This window comes from Macrobrachium rosenbergii, chromosome 48 (assembly GCF_040412425.1).
Source record: "Macrobrachium rosenbergii isolate ZJJX-2024 chromosome 48, ASM4041242v1, whole genome shotgun sequence".
NCBI classification, from domain to species: domain Eukaryota; kingdom Metazoa; phylum Arthropoda; class Malacostraca; order Decapoda; family Palaemonidae; genus Macrobrachium; species Macrobrachium rosenbergii.
The window spans coordinates 52,099,804-52,114,825 of NC_089788.1; the positions used below are offsets into that span (position 1 = coordinate 52,099,804).

General features: G+C 37.5%; 1 protein-coding gene across 9 annotated transcripts in view; it reads left to right on the forward strand.

Annotated features, from left to right (window-relative positions):
* gish (casein kinase I gish) overlaps positions 1 to 15,022 on the forward strand; it is a 231,730-nt gene that overhangs the window by 168,286 nt on the left and 48,422 nt on the right. For 5 of the 9 annotated variants that reach the window (XM_067091736.1, XM_067091733.1, XM_067091737.1 and 2 more), the window contains 3 exons: positions 10,141 to 10,431; positions 10,763 to 10,911; positions 11,925 to 12,014. In XM_067091736.1, coding sequence (XP_066947837.1) covers positions 10,141 to 10,431; positions 10,763 to 10,911; positions 11,925 to 12,014 — 530 coding nt within the window. Of the gene's footprint in view, positions 1 to 10,140; positions 10,432 to 10,762; positions 10,912 to 11,065; positions 11,144 to 11,924; positions 12,015 to 15,022 lie in introns of all 9 variants that reach the window. The other 4 variants (XM_067091732.1, XM_067091729.1, XM_067091735.1 and 1 more) reach the window with 1 other exon arrangement.

Here is a 15,022-nt window from a genome sequence, read left to right on the forward strand (position 1 = left end):
GCTGAGGGATACAAGTCTTTGCTGTCAAAACTAAGGGGCATATCTCATTTTTGGCAATTTTGAGATATTGCCACCATGAAAATCCTTGTGGTGAGATCTGTCGATCCCTCGAATCAGTGTATCTCCTTGAGGCTTAGTTTTGTGGATAATAAACCTGAGTGTTAGCTTTACTCAAAGAATTATTACTATCACAAGACATACAGGCATACTTCAAGTTATGTCCATTTGTCATGATACAGGATAGTCAGTGCCATTAAGTTTGATAGGCGTATGCTATGATGCGCTTGTTTGTCTTCATTCTGGGGTTTAATGATATACTTTTAATCTAGTTAAGCCTGTGTTGCATTTCCTTTCTATAGGTTATTAATGAAAGAAAATTTGCAGAAAAAAAGAAAGCACTTGAGGAATTATTTATGCAACACAAAAGAGAGAAAGAAGCTGTATGACTAAAAGACAAGGCAAAAACAGAAACTGATAACAGTATAGCAGTGGCAGCATTTGATCTTCAACAGGTTATTTATCTACTACAGACTTATGACAATCAGCTTTTCTATAAAGGAAATTAGCAAACTATAATCTGACAGTGTATGAATTGAAAACTAGAGAGTGCCATTGCTTCACATGGCGTGCAGGCTTGGGTGAAAGAGGTTCTTCAGAACTTGGAACATGCATGAAAATATATTTTGACCATATTACAGTATAAACACTGCTGAGATAAAAGAGGTGATTCTGTTTGCAGATGGATGTCCTGGACAAAACAATAACTCAATCATTGCAACAATGTTATTGCAGCATGTCAGCATATTGGAGATCTCCATCAAAAAGATCTCATTGCTTCATTTTGAGCCTTACCATGGCCAGAATGAGGGAGACTCAGCTCATATTGCAAACAAAACAGCATTAGACAATGCTGGAGGTTTGTATATGCCCTCACAACTTGTCCCAGTTTTCAAACTAGCAAGAAGGAAGAAACCTTATATCGTACACACACCTCAGACTCATGACTTCCTTGACTTTAAGCTACTGTCAAAAAGATCTTCGGATCCTCTCTGTTAGATCTGATGATCAAGGAGAGCCAGTGGACTGGATGAAAATGACAGAGATAATGGTTAAGAAAACAGAGACCAACAGAACCTTCTTCAAAAGCAGCCACTTGCAAGAGGAGTGCAGATCTCTAACTCTGAGGCAATGACATCCACAGAGTGTAGCATTAGACTTTGTTATAACTAATGAGCTTCATAGGTTACATTCCCAAGCGCCCATCATGTGAAGGTGCTTTTCCAGTGATAAGAGTATTGGAATATGTGAATTTTTCAAATCTTTGCCACATTGAGACAAAATGGCGTCGGGAAGAGGTGATTTTCTTTTTCATTGTTTTCTCCAAAGTGAAGCCTCATTTTTGATAATTTAAGGAGGTCAGCAAATACTGTTCAGTATTAATATAGAAACAGGCTGTGAATTTGATTTCGTGTTTTGTTATCTAAGGCTTTGAATGATTATTTTAGTGTCTTCTTTATTGAAATTAGTCGTAAAGGAGTAAGAGTTTATTTTTTTTATATGAAGTGACAATTCAAAAAGTGTATTTTTGTATTACACAGTATTATTTCCTCTCATGGCACTGGTTTCAAATAATTGATTTTTTTATTTTTTACTCCAAATAGGACCTATGTGTTATTTTGAAGCCAGGTAGGCCTAATCAGCGGACTTTTATGCTGCTGAGTATGAAAATACTAACAGGCTGCAAATGAATTGTTCTTTATCTACTAGTCTCAAAGGAATAAGAAGCCTGTATTTCCGCTAATTTTTCAATATGCCACTCTAAGCATGATTATTTTTTCTCAAATTACATAATAAACTTTTTCTGCATAAAGTAGAATTAATGATATTGTTTTTATTAAATAGTCCTAGTAACAGAATGACTAGTGACTGTTATGGATATATCAAAGATTTACAATTGGTTCAGTTCTATTAATTTTCCTGGTCACACATTAATGGTGACAAGTTTTGTTTCATTAAACACTATGAAGTTAATTAGTATTTTTTTTTCTTCCATTTTAGATTTGTTCATCATCCCACTACCTTAACCTGCAGATTGGCACAATGTACTCGTGATTTAGTTCTAAGTTTAACAAGTCCAATTGACAACATCAGGGGTAATCCCATTATAACTTGCAGGAAGTTTATAATTTAACCAATTTTAAGGGATCGTTGATTAATATGACAAACAAGTGTGTCTGTGGTATAACTATAGCCTTCCAGTATGAAGAAAATTTAAGGCACAAGACAAACAGGTGTATCTATGGTATAACTACAACCTTCCAGTGTAAAGACATTTTTATAGAAGTAACTTACCAAGTAATTACATAACTATAGTTTCCTCTTGCACGGCAGCTTAAATTTAAAAATTCGCGGGTAAGGCTTCAAAGTTCAGTGCAGAAGACTGGTCCCACCCACTAATGGGAATACCAGGAACGACTTAGCAGACAATCTCATTCTGTTTTCTGCTTTGCTCGAGTAAACACTGAGTGTCGCTGGCGGCTTTGTTCTTAAATTTGGCGGTTGGAAACCGGATTTCGATGAAGTATTATCGCTGATTTCGGGTAGCCTTCAAGCCTACAGCTTTCAGCATCAGTATTTTATTGTTTTGTTATTAAGATGTGATTCAAGTGTATCATATTTTGCTATAGTAGTGATTCCGCAATCAATTGGTTTAACTCCGGTGGCGTAAGTTACTGCACTACCACCATTGCTGGTTACATAATGAATGTAAACATTGCGTTCGTTGCCGAACCAACATTTACGGTATTGAATTATGTATCTGCAAGTCTCAAATTAGTGTTTGTTAGGGATTGAGACATTTCTGTATGATCATACTATGTGTTCAACTTTTGTTGGAAAAGGTTAACTTTATCCTTTTCTGAATAACGTGATAACATAAAACAGGCAGTCACCCATTATTGGCAATCTGGTTTTTCGGCGATTGTCTGGTGACAAAAATCGTCGATTTTCGGTGCCGATATGCACCAATTTCCGCTGATCAGAGCCGGTAACCGAAAAACGTTGATTTTCGGTTATCGACGGTTTTTGCTTACTGTCACGCTGTTGGAACAGAACCCCTGCTGATAACCAGGGACTGCCTGTATTGTGTTCGCTACTGGGCTGATTTTTTTTGGTAGTGAATACATAAATTATCTGAAAGTCTCTATTACGACCCCTCCGAGGTAGAGGGTTAAGAATACAGATGGCTAAATGTTGGCTTCAATTGTTATAGTGCTGTTAAATCTTGCTATAACGTAACAGAACTTCCCCAATTCCAAACCACAACAACCCACAATGCACCAGTCATTAGATAGTGCCCGAGCTTCCATAGAGCTTCAACATGTGCTATATAATACGCAAGATGCAATGCATAAGTGTCAGTGTTTGATAGGATTTGAGGTACAGTAAACCCCCCACATTCACGTTCTCATGATTCGCAGACTCACCTATTCACGGATTTCTCTGGAACACATACATGTATACACATTATTAGCAGAAAATTCGCCCATTTGCTGTATTTTTCACCGAGAAATATTCATGAATCACTGTATTTTCATAACATTTTAATGATTAAATGCACTTTTTGTGATAAAACTATTAAAATACTTGGGTATAAGCATTTTTGTGTTTGAACTATCAAAATAGGCAGTTCTAAATGTTTTTAGGGGGGTTTTAAGCATTCGCGGATTTTAGCAAATACTGGTGGGTGTTTACTACTGTATGTCTGTTTAACGGTACTCAGTGTACTTTGAACTATGTCAGTAAAGGTTAACTTTTTCTCTTTCCTAGTAGCATAAAAAAAATTTTTTTGAATATTGCGTTCGCTACCTTGTTTACCAATTAGCGTAATACAGTAACCCCCCCCCCCATATTCGCATTCTCATGATTCGCGGACTCACCGATTTGCGGATTTCACCATGGAACATACATACACATTATTCGCGGAAAATTTACCCATTAGCGGTATTTTTCACTGAGAAATATTCACTAATTACTGTATTTTTATATAATTTTCATGACTAAATGCACTTTTTGTGATAAAACTATTAAAATGCTCAGATACCCAGGTAGTGCTCAAGTTACGATAATCGCCTTATGATAATTCGATTTTACGACGGGGTAAGCAATTAATACCGATACGACAATACAGTATTTACAAAATATTTTTAAATTTCATGTGGGCGCAGGCAGCAGCGTACAATCAGGCAGCGAGAGAGACCAAATTACAATAGACCAACTTCTTTTCCTCCATCTCTTTATCCCATCTAGTTAAAAAAGTAAAAGAGAATGATAAAAGTATTGTTAGTAACATACTCTTGCGTAAATGCGTACAGCCATAAACAACCGAACGAGAAACTGTTGTTTTGTTTATAACTGATTTGGATAATAACAGCTGTTTTGCTTGTATTTCAGCTATCATACGGTAGTAAACAATTACCATAGCTATGTTACAAATGACATTAAGTAGAATTGGACTGATATATTTTTACATTATACTCTTATTTGCCGTGGATAAAAGATTGGCAAGGAAATATACTACTAAATTTAAGCTGCAAGTTGTAGCTGAAGCTGAGAAAACAATGTTCAAGCTGCCAATGACTATAAATTATTATGCATCGGCAACATGGATGAAACTCAACCATAAATAAAATTGGAGAGAAACTATTTTAATCAAAATTACTGGGCATGAAAGAACACAAATTACTGCTGTTTTTCATGCCAGTGAAAGATAAATGCATTAAGCTCATATTATGATGAAGTCAAGTGAAAATAATGAACGGAATCTTGAGGTTTTTTTTTTACACAAAACAACCATGCCCCCCAACGGCCAACATCATCTGTTAACGAAAAAAATAGCAAAATTAATTTCATGAATGAATTTTGAGTTATATTTCGACTTAAAAATACTTTGTATAACGAAAAATAACCTTGCTAAGTAGAACAAGGAAAGTGCACTGAAGTGAGTTAAATACGGCGAAATATACTTACCACGTAAGCGGCTTCCAAACCAAAACATTGATCGCCTTGTAGCTACTTTCAGATGGCATATATCCTCAGTCCTTTTTCCCCTTTGGTTTTACAATGTCGTCCCTCGTGACCGTTCTTTTATGGAAACTTTTCTTCGGCTTCAGGCAGGAGGAAGCACCATGAACCCTCTCTCTAGTGGCGCTCGTTCCCGAGTGCCTGATCATCTTCAGAGCTCCTGACTCCAGCTTTATGGCGCCTGGCACCAAATTCCGAGTGCCTGACACCTTTTCCAGAGAGGTCGGCTCAGCTTTATGGCGCCTGGCGCCAAATCCCGAGCGCCTGACACCTTTTCCAGAGAGGTCTGCTCTTTCTAGCCATACGAGGCTCCCACCGTTGAACACCTAGTTTCTTTTTACATTTTTTATCTTTATTTATTTATTTATTTATTTATTTATTTATTTATTTATTCATTTATTCTACAAGGGCAATTGGGTGGAGTTCCTGGATATGTAGGATACTTCATTTCATGTCCACATACAAATTCTGGAAGATATCTCAGACCTATCCTATGAGACAAGGTCTTCCAGTGCGAGAATTTAGGCTTCGACATCTATGGCATAAGACTTCTCTTGAGTCCTCGCTCTGCTTACTTTTGTCTTTCTGACCATGAACTTCAGCCTGCCACACAAGACCAGTAGGGACAAAGAATCATAACTGGTCTCTTGTTTTTTCCCCAAGACCTGGTTTTCATCAGACTTACAGTGGTGTCTGTCCGAATTTATGAGACTAGTCTTAGACTGCTTCTCACTCCTTGCTCTAGTAGAGGGAGCCCACTCGGGAAATTTCTGGGACGTGTCCACGGGGGAACAAACTTTCATATGTATGCCAGAGAGCTGAGAGTCTTTCGCTTAAGACTTCAGTTCTTCTTGACCCTCACTCACTCCCAGACTGCGGTATTCCTTTAGACAAGATCACAGTCCTTACATTTTAACATTTGCTCTTGCCACCAAGTGACGAGGGTTTTTCTGCAGACGATAAATCGAGTTTTTTCTAGTCCACTGGAATTTCTGGCTGTTGAACTGAGCTGTCAGAAAATCACGCTTTCTTTCGAATGGGCCTTGAATCCCCTGTCTGCCATCTTAAAGGAATCTTCTAGTTTGGGCAATAGGCACCTTGCTGCAAGATCGTTCCTCCAAGCTCTTCCACCGTTCAACATGGTCAAGGAAGGGCTGAACTTTCTCAGGCTCGTTAGAACGTTATGATGTTCCTCTTAGCCCTGTTCTGAACCATAATTTATGGTTCTCGAATTGCTATGGTTGATTGGTGGACTCTCCAAGAATCCTTCCACTATTCGTTTCTTCTCAAACAACCTCACTTCAAGAGACATCAGATGGTGGTACACTCTTATGCGAACAGGCTTTGGGCTGTTCAGGTGCTTGTCAGGAAGGAGGTGCTTTTTTAAGAGATGCTACAAGAGACATTTGAAAGATTCAGATGTCATCTTCTAGCTCAGTCTACCGATCATGAGTGAATGTTCCGAATCGGGTGTCTCAGACTATTTAGTTTATTCTTCTGAGACACTTATGACTCAGTGGCAGCATTGCATTTTTTATGGAAGATGATATAGAATCTCTAATCTTCTTCTTTTTAGGGGCATTGAGGTATGACTGACTCAGTAACACAGTTTGCTCGTTTACCGTGGGGTTTTTTAACTGAGAACAAGTACACTTTCATTCCCTCTCAAGAACTTAATGGAAGAGAAGACGGTCTCAACAGCTGGAGACAGTGCTCCGGCCTCACAAGAGCACCCTCCAGCCTGAGCCTTTACCTCATCTGACTTCCAGCTTGTCTGGCCCCAGCTTTGCCCCAAGCTCCTAGGAGTGCCCTCCAACTCCCGACCGATTAGTTACCTGGCGTCCAGCTCAGCTGACGCCACCTACATCCTTGCACCAGTTTCTGATTGTCTGGCACCAAATCTCCCCTCATCCTTGGCTCCGGGGAAGAGTAGGAAGCTCTCTTTTATGTTGGAATTTTCAGGTATTACCTGAGCAGGACTGGAAGCACAGGGGCCCATTCATAACCTATAGTGTTCTGACAAGGATCCTTATTTTTTTTTGCCCTCTAAGAACGCATTGATCTTCTTCATGTATAGACTTGGTTTATGAGACCATTCTTAGTATCAGGAGAGCATTGGGCCTACTTCTTAAGTGAAAGCTACAGACGTCAGAACAACTTTTACCTCATTAGCCATCATGCATATATGCCCCTTAAGTCCATCCTACAATCGGCCTACTGGAAGTGTAATCGATTTTCGCTTTTCACCTTTTCAGAAAAATTTTAACTGTTGACATTTTTTTGCAGTACCTTGTGATTATTAGGGAGTGGCTTGGCATCATAGAAGGAAGCATAGGATTTTCTCCTACTATCTCTTCATCTTGTAGTAAGGCGCTGAGTTTTGTGAGAGCCGGGGGTTACAATGTATCTGTAGCACCCACCACTCTTAGTGGATGGGTCGTGGTCATTATTTCAGTGCAGGTGACGGTGTTATCTGGTTGTTTTATTGTGGTACTGCACCCAGGGCAAGGGCACTTTTTGAAGTTTTGCTAGCCTTCAGTTAACTCTGCTGCTAAACTTCCAATAATATGCTTTGCTAACCATTGGACTTCTCCTTCACTGCAAAGCTCCCACTTAAGTAGCAGATGCTCCTGGCTATACCGCCACGTCACTACAGGTTAAGTTTGGCACCAGCCAGAGGCAATTTTCTACTGCAGGCTCTCTTAACTAACAAGGAACGACAAGAATTGTTTTCAATGCTAGCAACTTTTTCTATTTCAAATTCATTACATGTCTTAATGTTTTGGAGTAGAGTATGTCCATGTATCCCACCTCCTGTCAGTGTGGGAATCAGCTATGCAATTACTTCATTTTTATAAAAATGACCTTTTTATAATAAAATAAAGTTTTATATACTGTATACTTAACGCAAGTAATTACATGATCGGAGGCCTCCTGCCTCCCCTCCGATGGACATATGGCATAAACAGAATGAGATTGTCTGCTAAAGCATTCCTGGTATTCCTGTTAGTGGACTGGACCAGTCATCTGCACTTAACTTTGAAGCGTTACCCGCAAATGTTTTAATTTAATCTGCCGTGCAAGAGGAAACTATAGCTATGTAATTACATGGTAAGTATATATAAAACTTTATTTTATCATAAAAATGTCATTTTTTGTATTAAGACAAACAGGCATATCAACTTTAAGGCACCCAAACACCATAAAATTGTGTTCAACTAATTTTTAAGTATATTTATGAAAAAATTCAATTTCTTTTGTATTTGTCTATGTTAACAACAGCATCTAAATACCTTTACTACTAATCTCCTAGTAAATGAAAACATTTGAGGAAAACCTTTACATTGATCTTCTGAAAAACATGAAATACTGGGACAGACCACTGCTTTGAGAACAGCTAAATAATTCCTAATGATCGGCATCATTCCATCTCAGAATGGTTAGAATTGTAATTGGTCACAGACACAGCCACAATTGTTCTTCAAGTGATGGCTGTACCCAGGCTTTTCTAGTGCGCATATATGGAGACTTTCCTGTTATGGTTCCGTCGTGGTGGTTCAGTTGTTTTAATGATAGACTGAATGACAGACTGTCACAGCTGCAAGACGAATAGACCTACAAAAAGTTCCTTTAGCAGAATGTGTACACAGACTCTACTAGCAAAATGTACCTGGAAGATCTTGGGACACCATGTTATCATGTCCTCAGCACATTCCTTGAGTAACTATCCATGTTTTTACAAAGGAAACACATTCCTTAGCTTGTGATATAGCCAGCCCCAAGTACCTCAAATTGTTACAGGCAGCCCTCGGTTATCGGTGGCCTCAGTTATCAGTGATCCGGTTTTGCGGCGTTTTCTAGCGACAATGATAACTGGATTTTCAGCGCCGATATGCGCCAATCCCCGCTTATCAGCGTAGATAACTGGGGATCGGCGCCACTATCTCCGATTTTCAGTTATTGTCACACCATCGGGAACGGAACCCCCGCTGATAACCGGTGACTACCTGTATCAGGAGATTGTCTTTACTTCCCAGACCTTTCCATATGGTTTCTTGGGTCTTTTTAGAACATTAAGTCTTCATCCTACTCTAAGAGGATGAGATTCGACCTTTTGTGAGATCTGGTTTTGATTATTGCTGGATTCAATTGGGAAACCATCAGAGGATCTTTGTGCCCTTAAAGGTTTGACTTCTTTTGCTAAGGTGCTGAATTGCAGAGAGAAGATGAGGAGTCAGGTCATCATGACACTACCTACTGATGGCAAGGTTGATTTCCACCATTCTCAAAGATTTTACTTTGGATCCAAGGCTGGGCACTAATTGAAGCTACTGTCATTCCATGTGGTCTCCTCTTGTAATCCTTGCCAGGCCAGTTACTCGGAAAATTCTACAGAATTCATTTGGGCTTTCTCCAACAGATTATAGCAAAGGATGCACTGGTCCTTTTTTTTTTTTTACCTGATCATACTTCCTTGTTATCTTTAGAATTGGATGCATTGGAGGCTTTGTAGAGAGGGTTTTGCCATCCAGAACATGGAAGTGGGTTCTTGGTGAGAGTTCCAGATGATCTTAGTGCTCATTGGAGGATTCTTTCTCTTGGGCAGAGCCTCCATTTTTTGCACTTGCCTTCATTTATGCTTACTAAACATCATGGTTGAGAAGAGAGGGATGCAGCTTTGAGGGATCTTTCTAGTATTTTGTCTTCTGCTGACCACCTGAGCTCTGCATTTCATTTCTCAGATCTCTTGCTATTTATGATCACCTAGTCAGGTTGTCAGAAGAGAACCTCACATGGATACCTAATCCCACCCTTTGTTTTTTAACATATAAACCTGCTCCACATTACATCAGCCAGAGCCCTCAGACTCTTCACCCCAAATTCTTTATTCTTCTTTGTTGCAGTCCAGATTTCCATAAGGCGTTTTTCAAATTACACATTTGCATTTGGAGTGGAATTTATCATGTAATGAAGTAACTAGTTCTCAAAGTTGAGAGGCAGGTCTAGTAATGGATTATTATTTGTTATTACTTATACAAGTAATTATTTTTATTTCAGATTTTGGGTTAGCTAAGGAGTATATTGATCCGACCACAAACAAGCACATCCCTTATAGGGAGCACAAGTCGCTAACTGGGACTGCTCGATATATGTCCATTAACACTCACATGGGCAAAGAGCAGTCACGGCGCGATGACCTAGAAGCCTTAGGCCACATGTTCATGTACTTCTTACGTGGGTCACTCCCTTGGCAAGGGTTAAAAGCAGACACCCTTAAGGAAAGGTATCAGAAAATTGGAGACACTAAAAGAGCAACACCAATTGAAGTGTTATGTGAAAACTATCCTGGTAAGTTGATACAGCAATAGAATAAATTTTGCTTGTTTTAATTAGGAAGTATCATGTCGTGATTAATAAGAGAACTGTTAACCAATGAAATTAAAAGTTAAACTTGACAGTATCAACTGAAAAATAGTTTTATTTTTGAAATACTGAAAATGGCCAAACATTATATTAGATGTGTATGCATTTCCTTGTTCCTTTTAAAAATGCTAAATTATTAGTAAAGTGAAAAAACAGTCAATTGAATACTAAGGTAGAATGAATTACAAAGAATTTAGAAAGTATGTTTCCTGATTATGTAATGTGAAGCTCTGAAGATATTTCTTTAAACTTGCAGAAGAGATGGCAACGTATCTCCGGTATGTCAGGCGTTTAGATTTCTTTGAAACACCTGACTATGATTACCTTAGGAAGCTTTTCCAGGATCTCTTTGAACGGAAAGGTTTTGTAGAAGATGGTGATTTTGACTGGACTGGAAAAACTATGGTGAGTGCTTTTATGAAATTTGGGTATCCTTAATATGAATGATATACAGCGCATTGATATGTACATAAATTTTAGCATTTTACTTGGGTGTGATCTTTAGACCACTTTTGAATAATTGTCTCTTGTATGATGACCCATTTTCACCTGTATGCAGCCCTCAGACTATTTAGCCAACATGCGTCAGCTGCGTGTTGCAGCACCCTCAGATAGGGTTAAAACCAGGTCTGAAAAGGTTTGTTAATATGGAAGTGTAAATTTAAACTTAGGATTGAGTACTATATCTTTGAAGTAGATTGAAGCGTATGTAATGTAACATAAGTACTGAAATTCCTTGTTATTTGATAGTGCAATCTAGTTTCACTATTTTATGATAATGTTTATATCCTTAAAATATGATTATCTAGAAAAACCATATGGATGATTTAGTATGGAAAACTGCTTTTTATTGTAGATTGAAAAATATCTCGCAATACATTAAAGTATATGAAAGTTTATTATATTCCTGGTAGCTGTGTAGATCTTTTGTATTGCCACAGTAAGTGGCATTATATGATGCTATGCATAGAGAAATAAATAAGCCATGGATTAGCCAAGAAGGTAAAAGTTTAAGGAATGTAAAAGTTAAATTCTTTATAGCACTTTGCACACTTTTGTAATAAAATTTTTTTTAATTTTCACCCCGCAAATCCTTAACCCCCCTTTGACAGATTAAATAGATGCTATCACAGTTATAACCACCAGCATTTCTTGAATTTCTCTCCTCATTATTATAACTGCCTGGAGTTTGATCTTATTTTGTTACTTTAGCACCAGTCATTACAATGGAAACATTGCATTGCTCCACATAATATTTTTTACACAAACTTCCAAGTATCAGAATCAGCAACATGTTCCCTACAAGTGACTTGTACAATTTATTTTTGTGGTATATTGCATGTTATCATACAGGTTTGATTTTGTATTTCATTTCATTATTAGTACACTTATTTCTAAGCATCTAACCATTTTTACAGTCTACGCCAGTTGGGTCTACGCAGACGGGTACAGAGGTGATTGTTTCACCAAGTAGGGAAAATCGGGAGAGGCATCCAACTGCAAACAAGGTAAAATTGAGTTTCTTTCATTTGCTAATTTATTTTCATTTTTAGGATGTGGAAGATGTCTGGATGGAGGTATTCTGTACAAAGTTACAGAGAAATCATCGATCGAAAGAAAATCTCCACCCTAAAGTTTCAATATGTTTTAAAGTTGATTTTTAAGTAGGGCTTAATACTTTGCCTCCAGTTGACAGGAGCAGTAAGGAATGGTGAGGGCCCTATTCAGGGAAAACATCCAGTGGGACCAGGTGAAGATACTGGGGCCCAAAACCCTGATGCTCCTCAACCTATGCTGGTTTTGCCCTGGACACCCACGCAGCGGGCTGATGAAGCATCCCCACGTCCTCCCCCGGTCAGACATCACGTATGTTCAGTCACTACCTCCACACGGTTTGAGCTACAGTGCTGTTTTATAACTCGTGGGCACTTCAGATCCACACAAAGTACCTACTTTATTTTGGGAATGTTGATTAGCTCATTCTGTCTTTAGTTTTCATTCAGGTGAAATGCAGCATCAACCAAAATATAGTTTGGAATGTTATTTGTACATAAAAAGATTTCAAGTTTTGCACTATGAAGGACTGTCTGGGAGTGTAAGGAGCTAATCTGGATTTGGATGAGATACATCACTGAGTGTGTTTGCTGCTTATTCTGTGCACTTCCACACGTACACCCAGGCAGTGGTTAATTCACGTATGCAACCATGTTGATCACTTGATGCTAGGTATGTCAGTATTATTAATATCAGTTGGACCCACAGAATATAGAATGATCACTATTTATTCATCAACTCTGCTGTGCCCAAGGAGTATACAATATTTGCTTATCATAAAGAAATTGCCATTATTTTACAGTATCAACAGAGGCTCACTAAAGTTGCTCATAACCAAGGTTTGAGGTAGTGTCAGAACATGATGTCCTTGATCTCTTTATTTCTCAAAACTGTGATATTGTAATTAGAATGCAAACATTTTGGAGATCATGAGCTTAGTCGTCACAGCCTTACATGCATGTTCTGTTTGTTTCACTTTTATGTAGATAGCTGAAAGAACATGCTTATGGCTGTGTGAAGGGTCAACTTCTAAATTTTAATTTTTTCTTTAAATTTCAATTTTGAGGTCTTATTTGCATCAGTTATGCTGTACATTTTAAAGGTATATTGAAGGCTCATTCAGGTGCCCATTGACCTTATTTTTTTTAAATGGGAGTTTCAGTGAAATATATAGATGTTTTTCTTATAAGATATGCTGTACTGTGTAGATACAGGGAAAACTTTCTAGGTATCAGTTATATTTAAGAATATTCTTTGTCTTGACCTTTCTAGATATTAGTTATTTAGAATAATGCTTTGACCAGTATGGTTTTTATATATATCAGTTGGTGCCATGGCAGAACATATACAATATATTCATATTTTTCCTCTATGCTGTGTATTGTGAATTATCCAAGTATGGTTTTGTCTTATCACAAACATTTTAGATGGAATGATCACACCAAGGTATTGCATTAGATAGTCTAGTGTAGTGCAGGTTTTTGATAATGTTTCATTACTGTGTGATTGTAGAGGTGTACTGTACAGTGTATTTGGTCAGACCATGATTTGCGCATTTTTACTGGGTTATTTTCATGTATAATGAATATTTTAGAGGAAAGTTGATGATAGTTTATCACATTTTGGTAGAATTTTGATACTGTTTATGAAGGAATATTTCTTATAAAACTGAAATTTTTACACTTAATGTAAAATTTTCATCTACGCAATTGAAAGATTGCAGGAAATTGTATATACCTTCAATTAGAAGTTGATCATGAAAGATATTTTATCTGTGGGTAACAGTTTTGTGAAAATAGCATATATCAGTTCATATAATGTAGGCATTTATCAGGAGGAAAAGAGTAGAGATAAATTACTTAACCCTTAAGGGACGGATTGAGCCTCATTGTGAAGTAAAATAGGTTTGGGGAGATGGATGGATTGAGCCTGAGTGTGAAACAGTATTACGCAACACTGATATGGTAAGAATGAGTCGAGACAGAGATGCCAATACTTCTATATGCTATAAATTCACTAATGGCAACTTTTATACTGACCTGAGAGTCGTACCAGTGTTGCCACAGATGTCTTTCCAGCCATCTGTAATGTTTCTGACTTGAAGGGGAAAAGTACTGCATCTCTCTCTCACGTGAGTCTTTTTGTAAATTTGCTTGAAAATATACGAAGGGGGTGCTGATGTTTTTTGTTTTTGTCTTTTATGATAGTATGTCGGTTGTAAATGTAATTTTACAAAGAAAATTGCAAAGAAATATTAGAAAAAGCATGTAAAATTAAAAAAAAAAAGTTACTGAATCTTCATTCTCATAAATTTACATGAATGTTTTTCAACAATTATACAAAAAATATGTTACTGCTTTTATTTCTTATCTGTTTTGATATTGTGTGAGCAGTAATGATAATTTTACAAAATACAGTAAATCTATTTACTAAAAAAAAACTTATAAAGTTGGTAAAATTTACAATTGTCTTGTAAATGAGGCCCCACAAGCGGTTGTAAATAGTCGTTTTCAACTTCTCATGGAAGGTAGGGAAAAATATTTTAGAATTTTTTTATTTATAGTGTAAATGTACATGTCATTCTCTTTCCATCATTGTGTGTTTTTTTTTTTTTTTTTTTTTTTGCCAATCTCAACATTTCCCCGGTCTGGGATGCTGCACATTGATAAATTATGCCGTCCCTTAAGGGTTAAAGTAAAGAAGAAAATGAGGAAGAATGTATTTCATTTATAAAAGTAATGAAACATAACTTATTAGCGGATATCCACACAAAAGAACAAAGCAGTCTTATTTACAATTAACCCAATAACCGTTTTCTATGGGAAGCAGCTTTGTTGCCCCAGTTGTCAGCTAAGAGTGCAGTCTGCAAAAATTTACACTACCCAGACTGTCAGCAAAAAGTAAAAAACACAACATGGCAACTACTCCCCCATGTGCGCTATCTTTTGAGTGCTGTGGACTA